This window comes from Danio rerio, chromosome 1 (assembly GCF_049306965.1).
Source record: "Danio rerio strain Tuebingen ecotype United States chromosome 1, GRCz12tu, whole genome shotgun sequence".
Taxonomy (NCBI): Eukaryota; Metazoa; Chordata; class Actinopteri; order Cypriniformes; family Danionidae; genus Danio; species Danio rerio.
Genome location: NC_133176.1, coordinates 556,275 through 577,500, shown reverse-complemented (window position 1 = coordinate 577,500; position 21,226 = coordinate 556,275). Strand labels below are relative to the sequence as shown.

The window sequence follows — 21,226 nt, the reverse complement described above, 5'->3', positions numbered from 1 at the left end:
ACCACATTGGAATGAACCTCCATCCAGCAAATGTTTTTATGCAGCGGATGCCATTCCAGCTGCAACCCATCACTGGGAAACATCCACACACACCCATTCACACACATGCACTATGGACAATTTTCCCAATTTATTTAATTCCCCTATAGCGCATGTGTTTGGACTGTCGGGGAAACCGGAGCACCCCGAGGAAACCCACAGCAACACAGGGAGAACATGCAAACTCCACACAGAAACACCAACTGACCCAGCTGAGAACTAGCAACCTTCTTGCTGTGAGTTGAACATTCACTGCACCACCGTGCAGCCCACATTGAGTCATTGAGTACTGAAATACTTAACAACCAGTGAACTAGTAGCTGCATAGCAACACCCTAACAACCATCCAGAATACCAATACTGTTGAAAGCATCCAGAGTAATCTAGCAGATACACAGCAACACACGAGGGTCCACCAGCAGAACAACACCCTAGCAACTGTGCAGAACATCCTAGCAACTGCATGTTGGTAACAACATTGATCATAAAACAGTATAAGAGTTTATAAATAACAATAGTTAATATATAATATATAGCAGAAATAATAAAGCATCACCTGATTATGATTAATAAGAAGTAACAATCAAATTACAGTTGCTTAAAGTAAAGTGTATTGAGTTACTATCAGCACCGTGTGTGTGTGAGTGTGAGTGCGTGTGAGTTCGTGTGTGTGAGTGTGTGTGTGTGTGTTTCAGCAGCTGTTGTGTTTGATTTGTGTAGTGATGTTGTTCCTGAAGATGTTCTCTCCTACACACACTCTGAACACCGCTGCCGCCGCTGCTGCTGCTTTAAAGATGCATGTGAGCAGCTCAGTGTCAGTTCTGTTCAGAAACTCAACACCACGTCTCTGGTTACCGGCTGTCAGCCCGGTACTGACTCCAGCTCCGCTAACTCACTACAGCCATGAAGAAACAACTCAGTTAATTAACACTGCTTCAGGCTCCACCATGACGAATCAGCACTTCTATAAAACTGCTCGTTTGGAGCTTGATCTTGATTCTGATTGACTGTTGTAAAAAACACTAAACCCTAGTGACTATAACAGATAGTTTGGTCCTTGATTCTGATTGGTTGAGTCATGTTCCAACCTGCTGTGAAACACTATAAACAAACACCCATAGGCTGTAACTAATAGTTTAGTCCTTGATTCTGATTGGTTGAGCTGCCTTTTGAGTTGCTGTATGATACTTTACAACCAAACATTTGTGACTATAACAGGTAGTGTGGTCCTTGATTCTGATTGGCTGTTGCAAAATACTATAAGAACAAACACCTATGAAGTGCAGCAAATAGTTTGGTCTTCGATTCTAATTGGTTGAGCCATGTTCCAAGCTGTTGTAAAATATAATACAAACTACCTCACCCTCAACACAGACAAGACTGAGGAGATGATAGTGGACATGAGGAAGGAGAGGGGAACCCATCAGCCACTGTTCATCCTTGAAGTGGAGAGAGTGAGCAGTTTTAAATACCTGGGGGTCCACATCAGTGAGGACCTCACCTGGACACTGAACACTAGGGCTGCCCCCAAATAGTCGACTAAACTTTAGTCGATATGAAGAGGGCTTGGTCGAATACATTTTCATTAGTCGGTTAGTTGCAAAAAAAAAAAAAATCACGTGAAATTACGCAATCAAGGGCTGCGCAGTCAGTGTATGACATCAGCAACGAGAGATCAACGCCTAACGCCTAAACGCCTCCACTGTATCCCTTCCACATCCACTCCATCAGAGCGCATGTTTTCAAAGGCCGGCTTCATTGTGAACAAGTCGAGAAGCTCCCTTCTTCCCAGCAATGTGGACAAGCTGGTGTTCCTCTCACATAATATGAAAAAAATTAAATCGAATTGAAAGCTTAGGTAAGAATGCTTAATTTCCTTTTTGTAGTGTTTCTGTTTGCTATCTGTTAGGCTATATATATATATATATAAAAAAACGGGTATTTTATTTTTATATTGGGTAGGCTATACAAATAAATAAATACATATTTTTATTTTTTCGTTTTTATATAATGCAGAAGTTGTTTTTTATTCTGTTAGAAAAATTAGTCTGATGTTTTGAATTTGTTGTTTCAGGTCAAGACTCATCCGTCGTCTTAATGGCAGTTTGTGGCTTTGCTCTGATATTTTTGATTTGTATAAGTGTTCTTTAAATTATCTGTTCCACATTTTGTCGTAAATATAGTTGTTCTAAACAATTCAATCATAATTAGGCTGTTAATTTGTTTGCTGCCTTCTTTTTTTATTCTAAGTTTTGGCGTTGTGCAATGTGCATTTATTAATTTGTTCGTTTTTGTTAATTTTCCTTTTGAACAATATAAAAATTATATAAATTTTAATTTTCCACTGTATTTAAAAAAAAAAGTATTTTAAAAACAGTGTATTTAAAAAAAAAACTGCGTTTTTGCTACAGTATTAATTTATTTATTTATTTTTATTTTTTGCCTAGTTTTGTACTAGGCCTAAGTTGCTAATAAGTTTATTTGATTTATTTTAAAGAACGAATTTGTTTATTTTATTAAAAACTGTTTTTTTTTGTTTGTTTGTTTGTTTGACATGTAACTGTTACAGTTTGTATTTTTGATAATAAATTATTAAAATGCACAGGCAGTCTGATTGCTGTTTTTATGTCATAATTAGCCTATAACGTTCTGGTCACTAATTTTTGTGTGTAAGCACTGTATTTAAACGCTTTACTATTTCGTTTTAAGCGCTTAATTTTCGTTTTGAATGCGCTAATATCATGCTTTAGCATTTTCTGTCACGTGGAAGTGTTAAACTTCAACTTGGACTATATTCCTAGTATATACGCAAGTTATTATATTAATATCATAAATGAACGATTATTTGATTAATCGCTAAAATGCAGGAATGTTAGTCGACTAGGAATATCTTTAGTCGGGGGCAGCCCTACTGAACACCACCCAGCTGGTCAAGAAAGCACAACAGCGCCTGTACTTCTTAAGAAAGCTGAGGAAACTTGGTCTGTCATCTAAGATCCTCAGCCACTTCTACAGCTGTGTGGTTGAGAGCATCCTGAGCAGCTGTATAACTGTGTGGTATGGCAACGCCACTGTAAAGAACCACAAACGTCTGCAGAGAGAGGTGAGGACTGCAGAGAAGATCATCAGCTTCCTCTCAGAGTCCACAAGAGAACTGCCTCCATCCTGGAAGACCCCACAACACAGAATATGCACACTCCTACCCTCAGGGTGGAGATACAGGAGTGTGAGATGCAGGAACCCATCAGCTATCAGACTCTTAAACGGATAACCAGTGGACAAATCTTGCTCAGTGGCACATTATACTCTTCGTCTGAGTTTGCACTATTAATGCATACAACTGCACTCAACCTGCTCCGGCCATCACGCTGTTGTCTGCACATAAGCCAGTTGCAGTAGGCACTATCTGCATGATAAACACAATTTTAAACAACTACCATACACTGTTTACATCTGTTTACATCACTCCACTATCAGTATTATATATGGTTTACATCCATAGATATCTATATAAACACATTTGATAGTTATACTTCAGTCACTTCTGTGTATATATGTGTATGATGTGTATGATGTGTGCATGACTTCACTGTGGACGGCAAAGTAAGAGTCTCCTTGTACAGGGAAACCTGTTTCCTTACTGTGCACATGAACTGAAAACAAACAGCAGGGACTATAACAGGCATTTCGGTCTTGACGTTGAGCTGCTGACAAGATTTTTGGAAGTTAAATAACCTGTGTTATACTCAGTGATATTTTAGTGGATCATTGAGAAATGGGAATTATTTATTGAACAGAAAACACTGCAATTAAACTATGCATATGCTAATACAGGCGCAGTGGGTTGCACAATCGCCTTACAGCAAGAAGCTCACTGGTTTGAGTCTCGGCTGGGTCAGTTGGTGTTTCTGTTTGCATGTTCTCCCTGTGTTGGTGTGGGTTTCCTCCAGGTGCTCTGGTTTCCCCCACAGTCCAAACACATGCGCTATAGGGGAACTGAAAAAGCTAACATTGATCATAGAGTGTGTGCAGGAGTGTATGGGTGCTTCCCAGTACTGGGTTGCGGATGGAAGGGCATATGCTGCATAAAACATATGTTGAATAAGTTGGCGGTTCATTCCGCTGTGGCGGCCCCGGATATATTATTATTCTGATGCATGTGGGAAAGAAATCTGAGCTGTATTACGTGTGTGTTGTTCTGATGCTTTAATCCTCCAACATTATTGAGCGTAAATAACAGAATGAGTCCAATAATGAAACTGTAAAGGAGCAGAATCTTCCCTCATCCTAAAGATCCCTCAGAGCTGTACAGGAGAGGCTCCAGCAGTGTTTCTGAATGAGACCTGCTCTGGCCTCCACACAGCGCTGCATTATGGATGACGCTGGAGGATCTGCTTCTCTGAGGGCTGAAGGTGAGGATGCAGTGTTATCACACCTGAATCATCTGCTTGGCGGCTCTTTCTATTACAGTCATAATTCTGCAGCGTTTGACCTCCAGACTCTCCAGGAACAATGTTCTGGTCACTTCCTATAGTCTGCGGGGGTCAGAGGTCACAGCACGCCCGGGAAACAGAAGCTGAAGCTGCAGAGATACGACCTGCGGCTCATTAATACAGTGTTCATCTGAGCGCTGGCTTCACTTTACTCTGTGTGTGTGTGTGTGTGTGTGTGTGTGTGTGTGTGTGTGTGTGTGTGTGTGTGTGTGTTCATGTATATAAGCACTGTCTTGTGTGATGGAGTGTGAGCATGTTGATTCTGTGAATGAGTGTGTGTGCTCATTAAATGTTAATAGCTGTACTGGGATCAGAGCTCAGGACACAACAGAAGCTTAAATCACACATGTTACCATGGTTACAGACACACAACTTCCCTTTGCCAAGGTAAAGCAGGTGTCGGTCTGATGGAGTGTGTGTGTGTGTGTGTTGTCCAGTCACATGTTTGTTAACAGTGATCAAAATAAACACTGAGCAACAGCACACTAGACTTTATGAGCAACAGATGTGCAGTATTGAGCCGGTTGGCTGCTCACAGATTAATGATCCTATAATTAGAGTGATTCAATTATACATGAAAAATGAGCTGATTCAAGACCAGTCAAACATTTCACTCTGCTGCTATAAACTGCTGTCACTACAGTTTGATGGAGGACAATGCTGTTCATTCCTTCCAATGTAGAGCTCCATAGCAACCACACAGAACACCACAATAACCTCAAGGAAAACATAATACAGTCACAAAGCAATACCCGGACAACTGCACCAAAGACATCAGTCACACTGTAACACCCGAACAACTGCCCTCCCTAACAACTGCACTACACTGTAACAACTTAAAAGCTGCACTAAAGGTTAATGTTACACTGTAACAATCTAACAGCACTGAACCTCTTAGAGTAACCCTAACACCTACACAGAACACATCAGGAATTCTGCAACACCCTAACAACAGTATCAAATGCATTAGTTACACTGTAACACCCTAACAACAGCATCAAATGCATTAGTTACACTGTAACACCCTAACAACAGCACTGAATGCATTAGTTACACTGTAACACCCTAACAACAGCACTGAATGCATTAGTTACACTGTAACACCCTAACAACAGCACTGAATGCATTAGTTACACTGTAACACCCTAACAACAGCATCAAATGCATTAGTTACACTGTGACACCCTAACAACAGCACTGAATGCATTAGTTACACTGTAACACCCTAACAACAGCACTGAATGCATTAGTTACACTGTAACACCCTAACAACAGCACTGAATGCATTAGTTACACTGTAACACCCTAACAACAGCATCAAATGCATTAGTTACACTGTGACACCCTAACAACAGCATTGAATGCATTAGTTACACTGTAACACCCTAACAACAGCACTGAATGCATTAGTTACACTGTAACACCCTAACAACAGCATTGAATGCATTAGTTACACTGTGACACCCTAACAACAGCATTGAATGCATTAGTTACACTGTAACACCCTAACAACAGCATTGAATGCATTAGTTACACTGTGACACCCTAACAACAGCATTGAATGCATTAGTTACACTGTAACACCCTAACAACAGCATCAAATGCATTAGTTACACTGTAACACCCTAACAACAGCACTGAATGCATTAGTTACACTGTGACACCCTAACAACAGCACTGAATGCATTAGTTACACTGTGACACCCTAACAACAGCACTGAATGCATTAGTTACACTGTGACACCCTAACAACAGCACTGAATGCATTAGTTACACTGTAACACCCTAACAACAGCACTGAATGCATTAGTTACACTGTAACACCCTAACAACAGCATCAAATGCATTAGTTACACTGTAACACCCTAACAACAGCACTGAATGCATTAGTTACACTGTGACACCCTAACAACAGCACTGAATGCATTAGTTACACTGTAACACCCTAACAACAGCACTGAACACATCACCAGTCATGTTATAACACCCTTTGACACATTAAAAATGGTTTAACATCTTAACAACAGCAATAAAGACAGTAGTCATGTTGTAACACCCTAAAAACCATGCCGAACCTATTAGTCACCCTAGAAGCCACACCAAACAGATTTGTCATGTTGTAACCCCCTATTGGTTACAGTAAGGGCCGGTGTTCAGGGTCTGGAGACAGGATGCGGCTCCTCAAACCCAGTGATGTTCTTCTGGGACATCTGCTTCATCTAATCATCAATGCTAACCTAATTTATCTAAAGCATCAGCTGATCTGTCAGCCAATCCCGTTCAGCATTACTGAGCACATGTCCAATCACATCAATCGATCTGTCAGCGCATGAGCCTCATGTTCACTGCTAAAAACACCACTTGATGGCCACTTCACAGGAGAAATATCATCTGAAGTATGTTTCACAGGGACAGAAATAACCGGCGCTGGCTGTAATTGTATTGACAGGGCTTTATGTCAGTCAGAGAGTCGATATACGGTTTATTTTTATCTAAAAGAGACACTTTACTCACCATCGGCCTGCGGTTCTCCACCAGATTCAGACCAACCACACTGAGGAACGATCCAAAACTCAGCTGCGTTCACAAGAGAACAGAACAGTATAACATGAAACAATAACTTTGATGCAGAAACACTGTGATTGACTTTCTCCCTTTGTACGTGTCATCAGAGGGGGAAAGCCCCGCCCACTAGTGCCCATCTCTCCCTCATTAGCATAAACAGCAGCCCTGAGTGGGAAGCAGCCGTCTGTCCATTCGCCATTAGAGTGTTTGGCTGCCAACATTTGACCTTTCATGATGATAACGCTAGTGGTGTTTTACATCTGTCGCTATGGCGATGCACAGGCATCTGTAGCTCCGCCCTCTTCTGAAAATCTAATTTGAATTTAAAGCGACACAATTACAATCAAGGCCTGAAAGGGTCAGTTTCAGAGAGCTGGAGAACATTATCTGTGTGCTGTTCTCAGCTCACACTCAAACACACACTCTACAGACAGCAGAGACGCATTTATAGCTTGTACGCAGGGCAGATTAGGTCAGCTTTAACACTGACAGCTCTACAGAGAGAGTTGATGAAGTGTTGAAGTGGAGTTTTCTGCTCACTCACTATAATGCCAGGATAATATCCAGAAACGGCCACATTATCAGTGTGTGTGGCCGACAGCAGCCCGATCACCAGAACCAGCACAGAAAGAGCAAACAAAGACACGGAGCACCAGAGGGCCGTCCGCCGACGCTTCATGAACACATCTGCACACACACAATAATATACACACACACAAATATTCACAAACACAAAACATACACAAACAACTAGTGTACTGTAGCGTATCAACTGTAGAATCACCACAACTGACTGCTTCCAGCTCTTTACCACAGTATGCTTTAAATATGTGGTATTTCTTACATGGATTTCCCACATGCAGTTAAGAGTAGATAAGTGTATAAAGCAGAGCTCAGAATAAGGGTTGTTCAATGTTGAGAATTAACAGTTAAGCTGGATAATCAAAGTTTAACCAGCATATTTATATTTTATATTAACTGGAACTGGAGGAACACTGGTTGCGTTTCAGGTCTTTAATATGTCTAGTCACAACAGTTTGAGATGTGTTGAGTTCTCTGAAGGAATTTTATTTATTTATTCCAGATCTACAGAGATATTGCACTTCAGGATGTTGTAAACGCTTTAAATATGACATATGAATGTCTTAAAAGCAGAACTGCTGTATATAAAATCTGTAAATGAGCAGTTTGTGATTATTTCTGCTTTTGACTCGCATTATAAGACTTTAATCTGTCCTCATCCTCTTTATTGACCTCGAAAAGTTTTTTTAAAAGTGACTTTTATGAACATTATTAAACTGTAGAGTGGAGTTTTCAGCATCAGAAGTCAGTCAGAGCAGAGATCAACATCCCATAATGCAGTTCAAGATAAATAAACACAAACGCAAATATTAGCAGATATTTTAGTGTAATATGAACACTTGACTCTAATAATGCTGAGCTAACATTATTAAAGAACAGATGACAGCGGTTATGGGTTGTTTGTTGTGTTTTAATCACGTGTATATTGCGATACATCAGTGACAGATCGGTGTGTGTGTGTGTGTGTGTTTATGTATATATGATGATTAATAACTCACCGGCGGGGTCTGCGCTGGGCTGCTGCTGTTGCATCGCTTCTGCAGCTCCGTTTAATCCACAAATAAAGTTTATAAAGAGGATTTCTATATTCCCACAGTGATGATCATGAAGACCTGATGCGGAAAAACACTCACACACACACGCACACGCACGAGACTGACCTGATGCTGACGCACGAGAGCGCGCGCACACTCACGAAGAAAAAGACTAAGACACACACACACACACTAAACTGATGCTGGCGTACGAAAGAACGCGCACACACACACAGACTCAAAGGGAAAAAAGACGCGCGCGCGCGCACTCCACAACAGAGGTCTATTAGACTCGTAATGAACTCATTTAATTACAAAAATGTAAATGTTCCGTGAAGGGTGTTCCAGCTCTGACAGATCAGTCTGAGAAATCTTCCAGAAGTGTTGACACTGGTAATGGACTGAAGCAGAGGCAGGTTACAGTCCACAGCATTACACTCGCATCTAAACTCTTACATCGCTGCACATTTCAATCTAATAACAAATATTTATGGACACAAATTAAACATAAAAAGCTGTTAAACATGAAAATAACTACATGATTTTTTCATTTTCTCTGGTTTAGGAAACTTTAGAATGAAACATGAACGGTTGCTAAGGGGTTTTTGGGGTCTTCAGGCAAGTTTTAGTTGTTGCTAGGGGTTTATCATTGAGATCTGACCTGAACGAAACTGTCACATCACAATAAAATTTATTCATTTGATTATTTATTTAGATTTTTCAGACATATTAAAGTGTGCAAAGTTCTCTCCCTCTCACACACACTACACACTATATTAAAGCCAGAGACCCTTCCACACAGGCTGATCTAAAGGGTTAATGCTGCACACTGATGATCCACAGTAAAACTGGCAGATTTTACCTCTCAATCCCAGCAGGGAGAACCAGCAGCGGTCAAGAATGCATGATGATATGCTGTCATGGCTTTGAACTCAATAAATGTGATTATAATGGAAGTCAATGGAGCAAAAACAGCAGCATCACCACCAAAGGGGAGTCAGCCTAAACAGAGTGTGTATTGTAGCATTTATGTTCCCAAAACTATAGTCAATATAAGATTAGAAATCATCACATCTGCTGCAACACAGAGAAAGCGGTGGACAAATTAAAACTCAAAATCAACCCAGCATGGATGAAAATGACCCAACAGCACACAATGTTGGTAGTGGAGGTCCCTTTATTACACTGTTAAGGACAGGGACTCAAGCATGGCTCACGTTTCTGACAAATGTTTGGATTACAACTGAATGTTTAATCTAACATCTCACTTCTGGCAGTAACAGACGGCAGTGTGTTGTTATTTTCAGAATAGTCCCAGCAAATCCTCATCAGGGCACTTCTGGAATTATTTTTATTTTATCGTTTTAATAAACAATTTAAAACAGCAGATTTACATAAAAACACAAACTTTATTAACAATAAACAAGAAAAGCCAACATACAAACAATTAAAAAGACAGACAGACTGTAGTACTGACGCGCTGATCTCAGAACAGCCGTCCGCTCACTGTGTGGGACAAGCATTAGTGTCTGTCTTTGTGGGTGAAGCGTCAGGAATCTGCCACCAGTCGTCTTTGTGTGCGGCGTTCGACATCACGGCGGCATTAGAGCTGCAGTCTGACAAACACAACATGAGCACAGCGTTACACAATACCAGCAATATACAACACTGCTACTTGGCAAGAAGATTTGTCAATTTATTTCTCATATTGAGAAAAAGATAATGATAATAAAAAAACAAAATACATCAACGATAATATAATAAATATACTAATAATAAATACATATAATAATAAATATAATAATAAATGCTTATTAATAAAATAAAATTACATAAATATTAAAATAATAATAATAAATGTATAAATATATATATATATAATATTAACTATATAATAATAATAATTATAATATTGTATAATGATAATAATAATAAATATAAAAATGAAAACTCAATAATAATACATAATAATAATAAATAATAATGAACAAATATATAATTATAATTAAATGTAATATTATAAATAAATATAATAATAATATCATAAAAATACATGAATATTATAATCATAATATATAAATTTATATAATAATAAATATATAATAAGAATGATAAATAAGATACTAATAATAATAATAAATGTATATCAATAATAATAATAAATGTAATATTAATAATAAATATAACGATAATAATAAATGTATAATAATTAAATAATAATAATATTGTAAAATAATAATAAATATAATAATGAAAAAATATATAATACATTTATAATAATAATAAATAATAATAATACAAAATAATAAATAATAATGAAAAAACATATAATAATAATAATAATTAAATGTAATATTATGTAATATAATAATGCATTTATAATAAATATAATAATAAGAATATTAATAAATATAATAACTATATAATAATAATAATATCATAAAAATACATGTCATCTGAAACAAAATATATTTTGTCCTACTATGGAAGTAAATGGTTACTCGTTTTCAGCATTCTGTGAAATATCTTCGTGTTAAAAAAACAAAACAAAATTTTTTACTTTCTTCTGAAAGCATTACTAGAGCTTTACTAGAACCAGCTTTACTGACAAAACATGCATGAACATCCCCTTCCACTAGTGGTGCAGGACTAGTTTAATTCACACTAAGATTATATTACATGTGTGCGCTTATTAAACCAGATCAGTGCAGTGAAACTGATAAAACCTGATCAACATAGTCTTTAAAACACCCTCACACCAATGATGCACATCAGTGAATGAACCAGACTGACTCCATTAAACAGTGTGAGTGAACCGCACTCCAGTGATGAAGGTGAGGGTTTATCATTGATTTGTGTGTTAGTGACACACAGCAGCAGTATTAGATCACCCAGAGGTGTGTTTACCCTCATCATCACTGTCTGAAGAGTCTGCAGCGGTGGCGGCGGGTTCAGCTGGTGTACAGGAGACCTCTGACATCAAAACAGCAGCATTCACTGTGTGCAGCTCTCTCTCTCTCTCTGTGTGCGCGTGCGTATACATGTATGTTCGTATATGGTGTGTGTGTGTGTGTGTGTACCTGGAACAGTGCCGAGGCTGGAGTTGTCGAAGAACTGTGTGTGATGGCTGAGGGACAGAGGAACGCTGGAGCGCAGGTCAAAGAAGCGGCTCTTGGGTGAGTCCAGAACGCTCCTCTTGGGTGAGTTGACTTCGGTCTCGGCCAGCGCAGGGTGCCGTTTGGTGGGTGTGCGGGGAGCGTCTCGTTTGGTGGGTGTGCAGGGAGCATCACGTTTGCTCTCCTTCATCTTGTATGCTCTCCTCTTCCACTTGCTGATCTCCTCCTGCTGTTTGCTCACCAGACTACAGGAACAAGAGGGAAAACGGATTACTGTGATCATGTAGAGCTGACCGCTGCACTACAGACTGCTAATCAGACTGCTAATCTTAAATTAACCCTTGAAATGGCACTCATTGGGAAAACCCTGGAGTGTTACTGGGGTCAATAAAAGACTTTTGAACTTATGACAAACAATATATTATAATCAATGTCAATGAAGTGACCATATTATAGAGTTCTTCACATCATAAAGAGTTAATAAACACAAGACTCCTCTATGTTGCTGAGCTGAACACTCATTTAGCAGATCATCATCCACATTTGAACAGTGTGTGTGAGTGTGTGTGAGTGTGAGTGTGTGTGTGTGTGCTCACCTCTCAAACTGAGCGTTCTTCTTCTGCAGATCCTCCATCTTCTTCTCCTTCAGTGTTGTGGTGGCTCTACTGCTGGTCTTCAGCTCAAACTCATCTCCGTCTGTGACTGAGGAGACATTCACACCACATCAACACTGAAGAATCAAGATACAGCACCACACACTCTTCATAAACACCTCACTGAAATTAGCTGCTGATCTCAAGCTTGAAAGAGTTACCTTTTCTAGGACTGGCACTTCTAAAAACAAATGTGAAAAATCTGGTGCCGCTTTACGTACCTTTATTTTTAAGAGTTGAAAGTAGGGCATTTCCCACACTCCACTGTTAATGTTTTCAGTTTAACCAAGTAGAACTGTGATGTATATTTTTATTCTATCTGGGGCATGTTTGGATGGACTGTTTTATATCATTAATATAAATTATTAATTTAATTATTAAAAAATATTTTTTCCGTTGTAATTTGTAAAAAAAAAAAAACATTACAGACTGTATAGAAATTTACTTTGTTTTTTTTACTCATAAAAAACTAGGAAATAAAAAATATTAAATTATATAATAATTTTCCTTAAAGCAAACTAAATAATCTGCCAGTGTCAAAAAATAAACATGTTTTAATTTTGAAATAAGATAATTACACTTACTCCACTGGCAGATTATTGTGCTCGTTTATTGATTATTTTGTCTTTGCTTGTCTAGAAAATGCTTCTTGGTTTAAATTTCATTTAGATAAATTGGAGAGGAAAGAAGACAATTTGCTGTGCTACTCTCTTTCAAAATATTCTGAAGTCTTATCCTGTACACCGATCATGGACAGTGCAGATTATGAATATCATTATGATGGAGTTATGTTTCTGGGTCTTACAGGACTGCTCATCGTCCTGCTGCTGCTTCCTCAGGGTCTCCTTCAGCTTGCGGATCACGTCTCCTCTGTGTTCCAGCATGGAGCTCATCTGGGAAATCCTGTCAGGAGAACATCAGAAAACCATGTTACACAGATTAAACAGCACAGCACAGGATCTGCACGGATTAAAGTGGGAAAAGCACTACATTCAGGACACATTTCTTTAACTCACTGATCACTAACAGTTGCTTTATTTACTCAGAACTTGAATCACTGAATCAATTGTAAGTCGCTTTAGACAAAATTGTCTGCTAAATGACTGAATGTAAATGTAATCAACACTCTTCATAACTGAGACCAATACTATTTAAATAGGAGATACTTTAAACTACTTTATTATCACCAGATTGTGTATTTTAAAAGCTATTGTTAAACATGCTTGTTAACTTAGCACATTCTTAAATTGTAAATCTGCAATTATAGTTTTTATTTTTATGCCTTGGTAAAGTCGAAATCTTGCATGCAACACATTTAACATGCAGCAAACTGAGATGCACACACTTCAGGTGCACAATTGGACATGCTTGTGTAATTACGTGTTGAATAAGCATTAAAAGTATTATAAATGTTGTGTTCAGGCATTCATGAAATAAATAACTTGTAAAACTGAGTGAACAGAGCAGTTTTTGGGAGAGCAGGAACAGAAAACCTGGAGTGGATGCCCAGATTATACAAAACCCTCAGTAGAGAGAAGAACGGGCTCCTGCTCCACTCCAGGTTATCACATCCGACTCAGCAGCTAAACACAGAACTCCTGTTTCCTTATTTTAATACCTCATCAAGCCAAAATTATGACTTTATTATGAAATGAACAGGAAGATGTAATTGCACACATACTCTTTCTCATGGCTGGTGGTGACGGCGATGTGCTCCAGCTCCATCTTCACCAGCTTGTCCTTGAGAGCGGCCAGTTCAGAAGCGGCTGGAGTCATGCTGCTCTTCACCAAAGCCTGCAAGATGCATTCAGAAAGATGGAAAATATAAATGCTGAGAGAAACCCACAGATGCTAAAGCATCCACTTAATTATATGATCTTACTATGGATCAAATGTATATATTAGCGTGATAAAATGCTTTAAGCACAATACACGACCAATACTTTAACAGGGATAATAAAAAAACAAAACTGCCTTTATATATATATATATATATATATATATATATATATATATATATATATATATATATATATATATATATATATATATATATATATATATATATATAATAGATTACTCTATAATCCCTTTGTAATTATCTTATTTAGATGTTCAAAGTATAATAGGTGACACTTAATAAAAAGGTCTCAAGCTAAATAATCAGCCAGTGGGGTTGGTGAAATAATGCTATTGCCAAATGAAAACAAGATTTTGCTTCCCCCATTGGCGGATTATTTTGCTTGTTTTAATAAAAAATTAACTTAATTTAGTCTATTATTACTTAAAACACAATATATTTCTCTGTCTACAAAAAAATGCTTCTTGATTTAAAACAAGACCAAAACTTGAAGAGCTTTTTTTAGCAGTGTAGTGAGCTCCAGAACTGGAATGTGTTTACTGTAGGTCTGCTTTGTTTTGGTTTCACTCCTCAACAGTTTAAGGAGCAGCCAGATCTGTAAAAACTAATCATCAAAAATACACACAGACACAAAAGAAATGAACCCACCTCAGAGTGCCTCAGCTTGTCCTCCAGGCTCTGGACGAGGTTCTGTTTCTCCATCAGCTGGACTCGGAGCTCCTGCAGATCTTCATGTTGCTTCTGGTTTGAAGCATCAGCCTGGACCTGCAGCTCCTTCATCTGCTCCTGAATTTCCTGCAAGACGAAACAAAATGTTTAAATGTGCAGTATGTGAGAGACACCTAGTGATAAATCTAGGTATTGCACTCCACAATCAATACACTTTTCACCCGACCCCTTCTCTGATGACTTCAGACAAACAGGGGTAGCTAGATTGAGGACATCAACAGTAGTGCTATCGAACATTAAAGAAGTTTAATATGTATTAATTAGATCATAAGCATAGAGTAGTGTAGTATTCTGTGCATCTAACTGGCTGCATTTAAATGTTAAATAACACTCGTCAAACTGCTTGTTGTTGCACTCCTGTGCATTGTTGGGATACAGTATTGCGGTGTTTGCTGCTCAGCAAATGTTTATGTTTGTAATATTTATGCATTGAACGTTCTCTACTACCTCCACATGCCGGTGTGCTTGCTGGAGCTGCTGGGACAGATGCTGGTTGTCCTGCAGGAGTTCAGCTTCAGTTTTGGGCAGTGTGCCATTCTGGGCCTTCAGCAGCGTCAGCGTCTGCCTTCTCTGATCCTCCAGCCGGCGCTCAGACTCAGAGGAGGAAGACTTCAGAGGGTTGATCTCAGAGTCACACTTATTCAGCAAAACCTGCGGATGCAAACACACAACATTGAGAACCAATCAATTCAAAAGCTGATCATCATCATCACTCAAATACACATGCAGATTTTCAATAATTCAATATATTGTCATAATGTCCACCATATCAATATTGTGCATGTCAAAATAGAGTGAATAATTATTTTAACTTTGAGTGCTTTTTAAAAATATGCACATTGCATTTGCAGTGATAACAGCATCAACAGACTTTCACACTTTTAGTTTGATTTAATTTTTAATGTTTAGCTGATTAGTTAAATGTATTTTTTATTTAATGTGGTCTACTACATCCTGAAATATAGACTTAAAATACAGGTGCATTGTCACAGATTTTTTCGATTGAATGAGTTAAAGTCTAAAGTAGGTTAAACTAGAGCTTTTACATAGCCATGTTTTATTTGCATTTCCAGCTTGAGACTGAGTCTAAGAAAATTATTATTATTATTATTATTAAATGCAGCTTTATTTTTCCATCAAGGTTTTTGTATGTGTAGATCTTTCCTCTCAGCAAGGCCAAAGTTAAGGATCGTGGGCTAAAAAAGGTTGGTAACCACTGTAATAATAGTGTGTTTTACTCACAAAGTAGTAAGTGTTGAGTCGTTCAGCAGCTTTATCCCGCCGGCTGATCTGTCTCTCCAGCAGCTCAATGACAGCATCAGCGTGAGCAGATCTGAGCAGAGTCTTCAGCTCTTGCAGCTCTTCAGTCCTGTGCTGACGCTCCTCCGACAGCATCTCTGCATATCTGGATAACCCTTCCTCCAGGACAACCAGCACACACTCCAGTTTCTGAACAACATGCAAAACACACAAAAACACACTCAATTCAACACTGCAGATGTCAAAACAGCTTTACGGTGAAGGAAATTGAAATAATATTGCTTTATAGATATCATGATTTATGTATTTTAATAAATAGTTTCATATTGTAATAGCTTCATACAGATTGTAACCGTCTTGTACAGCACTTTCGTGGTTTAAAGGCACTTTATAAATAAATGATTGAATGTGAAATTCCATAAAGCAGCTTTACAACACCAAACTAAAATAAAATAAACTAATTTCCTCCATGTAATTATTAACCCTCTATATCTGCCTTTTTATATGATTGCTGCTATATACTGATGGCTTTACATTAACACAAAATCATTCAACAAATACTGAAATTGATTGGATTTGGACTTTTTTAGTGGTTTTTGGTGCACAACTGAACAAAGCAGATATCATCAGCAGCGTTTGTTAATAATCAATAAAGCTGATCAGACCTGCAGGTATTGCTGGCGTTTCTCCAGCAGGTGTGAGAGTCTCTGTTCCCACAGCTGCTGGAAGTCGTCCTGGAGAGAGCAGAGGGATTGAGACGGAGCCGGAGAGATGCAGAGCAGCAGATCCTGCAGTCGAGACTCCTGGAAGCAGCAGACGTCTCGCTGGAGCTCTGTCTGGAAGTGTGTGTGGAAGCGATGCGCCAGCCGCTGGTACGCCTCCTGTGAGGACACTGGGTTAACAACTCACTCTGTGTGTGTGTGTGTGTGTGTGTGTGTGTGTGTGTGTCAGGCTGTACAATATTGGACAAATATCATGCTAATAAATAGTTATAAATATCTTAATACTAGGCAGATAATGAGGCAGCAGTAAACTGTCAATGTATCGTTACAAACTAAAGATCACCATATAAATATTTATTTGTAATATAATAAATGTATAATATATATAACATATAAATGACTATTTACTAATTGAATTGATATGCGTGTTCGTGTGTATTTGTGACTCTTACAGCAATCTTGATGATGGCGTGGTTCAGCCGGGTTGTTTTTTTGGTGTGTGTGGCATTGATGGTTCTGCGCTCTTTAGGGATAAATGGCACTAGCTGATACAGCACAGCCCATTCCTCACGGTTCACATCAGATAACTGGTCCACCGGACGCTCCATGATCTGCTGGAGCTTTGTAAAGGCCGTCTGCACACAGGAGCAAATACAGCTACTGTCAGACTATTGGTCAAAGAAAGAGAAACGCTCTTCATCTTCAACATCAGCGTTTACCTGCAGCTTCTCCTCTGACGTCTCAATCCCTGCCATTATCAAGTGTTTGGACTGTGTGTTATTCTGATCAGGAGAAACGCTGCAGTTCACCTCAGAGAGAGACTGAAACACAAACACACTCATCTTAAAAACAAGGTTGAAGGATTTGTTCAAAGGTGTTCAAAACTATGAATTGTTTATTTTAAACACCCTAAACCTCCCCCAAAAAATAAATAATAAAAATAAATTCCTTAAATGCCATTAAAACTATGACTTTGAGTAGTGTAGAAACACACACACCTGGCTGAGCGAGTGCACCTCAGACTCCAGCAGGATCTTCTGCTTCTCCAGCTGCTCTGCTTTCGTCTCGATGTGTGTGAGCTGATGGAAAATACAACAACAGCAACACAAATATTGGAGATGTTAGAGAAGTTTCAGCACTCGTCTGCTGCTCCTGACGGCACTTGTGTTTAAACAGTCTTGTTACACACTTGAACAAATAAATTAATGCTGAATTCATCTAACTGATTAACCTTTAATAACATTTAGTGGAAGACAAATTAAAGCACATCCCAAAAAGAAATTTGTTTTGACAATTTAAGTGTGTGTGCGGAGTATTTTTAACATGTATATATATAACTATACACAGACATGCATATACTTTAGAAAATATTTATGTATATTTAGATATAAAATCTGTATTCAATACAAATTACATATAAAATTTAAATATTTATGTAATAAAATAGTAGTTTTGTTTTCATGCATCACATATACATAATAAATATATGTAATGCACATATATAAAATGTCAGAAAGCTTCGTTTCAAATGTGATTCATTACCATTAATCTTTGCCCAGCACTAATTAAATTACATTATCAGTGCTGTAAAAGGAATTGACAATATTAAGCGTTCACCCAATGTTTGTGAGTGGCTGAAACACACAGCATACAGCACTTCCTCTGACATTCAATGTCTGTAATAGACCTTTTAAAATTCCATGTTGTGGAAAACCTTAACGGTGCAGTAATATTAAGTCCTCACCTTCTCCATCTTCCCCTGCAGCTCTCGTCTGAGCTGATCCCGCTCTTCAGTGAGCGACTGCAGGAGCTGCTCTGTGGGTGATTTCTCCAGCTGATCCTGGAGCTGCGCATTCAGAAACGAACAACATATATCACATGTGCAAAATAAAGTCTTATTGCTTCATATTAAGCTCAATCTTTTGTTGCATAATGTTGTTTACGGTAACACTTTTTGTTCATTCGGATGACCACAATCTCGAACTCCACCATGGAGATGCAGACAAACGTGAATAACAGCATTGTGAGAAGGTTGCGAGCTTGAAAGCATTTTATTTTGCAATATTTTATGTTAGATATGTAATCATTAGGCAAACAAAAAAGTGCTTTATATATTTTTTAATATTTACTTTATATTCAAACATTCTTAATTGTACATTTGCCTAGAAGTTGTATTAAACTACTACTATAATAACTGCAATAAATGTGTTGTGTAATGACTTTATATAACTGAGATGTTAAATCAATAATTACACACTGTAATAAGAACACCCTAAAATAAAGCGTAACCAAATAATCACATATGAATGGGTACATTTTAGATCACAATCTTTTTTAAAAAGGTCTTTCTGTGTGTATGTATGTATGTGTGTAAGCTAGAATTTACGTATCTGATCGTTCATTAATCAGCATACCGTCTGCAGGTCCCGTCTCAGCAGCTCTCCCTCCGCTCTGCTTTTCTCCAGCAGATCCTCTTTCTCTCTGCTCAGTGAACGCAGCTCTGACTGCAGCCTCTGAATCTCAGTGTCGTGTTGGTCTCGCAGCACTTTTAAAGCAGTGAGATCTTCATTCAGCTCATTCAGCTGAGGGGAAACAGAAGAGATTCAACACTGAATCACTCACTCCACACATAAGAAATCCTATCCCTTTATTTAATGTCATTTTCACTGGCTATCCTCGTGACAAAAAACGTTTTGAATACAAATGTGTCATGGACTGCAAAAGTAATCATAATTGAGATTTAAACCATCTGAAAGCGGAATAATTAAATGTGTGTGACAGACCTGCTGCTGGAGCTGCGTCTCCCGTGCTGAACTCTGCTCCATGAGCTCTGTGTTCTCCTTCTGCTGCTGCTTCAGCTCCTCTTTACTGACATGCAGCAGCTCCTGATACATCTTAGACTGAAGGAAACAAACGTTCAGTCAAACAGCTGTCGTATGAAGATCTGCATGTATGATCTCTATGTATTTTTACTAAATGAGAAACTAGTCTCCTTTTTATTGCATGTCCACAATGGCAGTTCACAAACAAAACAATAACTGCGCTCACCCCCGGAAGTGGCCTTTTTACATAATATAAGTCCTCACTGTCCTTTCCAAGTGCTACATGCTCATGAACCATTGTGATACCCAAAAATTAAACTTAACATGTAAGATCTGCATGCATGATCTGCTGACTCTACAGTGATGATGTGAAGACTCACAGTTGCAGCCGCGTCCTCCAGGTCTTTCCTGAGCACCATCCTCTCATTCCTCAGAGACTCCATCTCTGTGGTCAGAGACTGAAGCTGCAACACACACACACACACTTTACATGTATGACCTTTACTTGTACAGCATTTATTAATCATAGTTCAACATTTACTAATGCATTATTAAGATACTAATTCATGCTAGTTAACATGCACTAACAACTACTTTCATCAATGTTAACAAGCTTAAATGCATTGCTCACTGTTTGTTCATGTTAGTAAATGCATAAACTAAAACAACCTTATTGTAAAGTGTTACTGGGTACATTCTTGATTCCATCCAGCCTATAAGTATAATTTTATTAGCATCAGCATTGTGGTGTACCTGCTGGAGCTGAGCTTTCTGCTTGTGTGTCGGACTGAGCGGATCAGAATGCTGATGCTTCTTCTGTTTGAGCTCTCCCTGAACCTGGATCAGCTGAAGGAGGACACACAGAGCTTATTAAGTTAACAAATAACACATTTCCATAAAAATAAAAAGGCATTTCAAAGACTTTTAACCATCCATAAAGTAAACAGAATCTTTTCTATGAACATCAACTTTTAAATTACTATTATTACTATATGTTTTTGTAGACATTTTGTACAGCACAGTGGTGAACTCCTGTTGTTTTTGTTGTGCTTTATAAAATAAATGTTATATGATTTTTCTTTTAATTTAGGTTAATATTACCTTTACTTAACATTTCATTCATTAGTACAGCTTTTTTGCACTTTTAGCTGTAGTGTTTATTTATTAATGTGTAGTTTTTATATTTATGTCATTTAATCTTTAGTTTAACAGGGTAGATTGCCCTTTTTATTGTTGTTATTATTGTGATTTTATTATTTTCATATATTATTCATAATTTCTTGTATTCTGGTTATTGCACATATTTTCTTTTCATGCTCACTGTAGTATCCTGATCGCCTTCTACACAAT

General features: G+C 38.0%; 2 protein-coding genes across 21 annotated transcripts in view; both read right to left on the bottom strand.

Moving 5' to 3' along the window:
* Positions 1–9,177, bottom strand: part of tmem255b (transmembrane protein 255B) — an 18,867-nt gene extending 9,690 nt beyond the window's left edge. For 7 of the 17 annotated variants that reach the window (XR_012404835.1, XR_012404838.1, XR_012404841.1 and 4 more), the window contains exons 1-3: positions 8,678–8,987; positions 7,642–7,784; positions 7,047–7,109 (exon numbers count right to left, since the gene is read on the bottom strand). Coding sequence is in view for 2 of the 17 variants with exons in the window: in XM_073949282.1 (XP_073805383.1) it covers positions 7,047–7,109; positions 7,642–7,784; positions 8,678–8,711 (240 nt within the window). In the remaining 15 variants the exon portion in view is untranslated. Of the gene's footprint in view, positions 1–4,171; positions 4,692–7,046; positions 7,448–7,492; positions 7,785–8,677 lie in introns of those variants that run through there. The other 10 variants (XR_012404860.1, XR_012404872.1, XR_012404820.1 and 7 more) reach the window with 9 other exon arrangements.
* Positions 9,178–9,872: 695 nt separating this feature from the next.
* Positions 9,873–21,226, bottom strand: part of cenpe (centromere protein E) — a 36,100-nt gene continuing 24,746 nt past the window's right edge. For 2 of the 4 annotated variants that reach the window (NM_001327759.1, XM_073949125.1), the window contains 18 exons: positions 20,630–20,722; positions 20,257–20,340; positions 19,838–19,954; positions 19,469–19,636; positions 18,799–18,900; positions 18,053–18,133; positions 17,774–17,875; positions 17,507–17,689; positions 16,998–17,213; positions 16,315–16,521; positions 15,520–15,723; positions 14,992–15,138; positions 14,164–14,276; positions 13,288–13,385; positions 12,426–12,531; positions 11,794–12,074; positions 11,621–11,686; positions 9,873–10,329 (listed from right to left, as the gene is read on the bottom strand). In NM_001327759.1, coding sequence (NP_001314688.1) covers positions 10,217–10,329; positions 11,621–11,686; positions 11,794–12,074; positions 12,426–12,531; positions 13,288–13,385; positions 14,164–14,276; positions 14,992–15,138; positions 15,520–15,723; positions 16,315–16,521; positions 16,998–17,213; positions 17,507–17,689; positions 17,774–17,875; positions 18,053–18,133; positions 18,799–18,900; positions 19,469–19,636; positions 19,838–19,954; positions 20,257–20,340; positions 20,630–20,722 — 2,481 coding nt within the window. In that variant the 3' untranslated portion in view covers positions 9,873–10,216. The remainder of the gene's footprint in view (positions 10,330–11,620; positions 11,687–11,793; positions 12,075–12,425; positions 12,532–13,287; positions 13,386–14,163; positions 14,277–14,991; positions 15,139–15,519; positions 15,724–16,314; positions 16,522–16,997; positions 17,214–17,506; positions 17,690–17,773; positions 17,876–18,052; positions 18,134–18,798; positions 18,901–19,468; positions 19,637–19,837; positions 19,955–20,256; positions 20,341–20,629; positions 20,723–21,226) is intronic. The other 2 variants (XM_005168005.5, XM_073949126.1) reach the window with 1 other exon arrangement.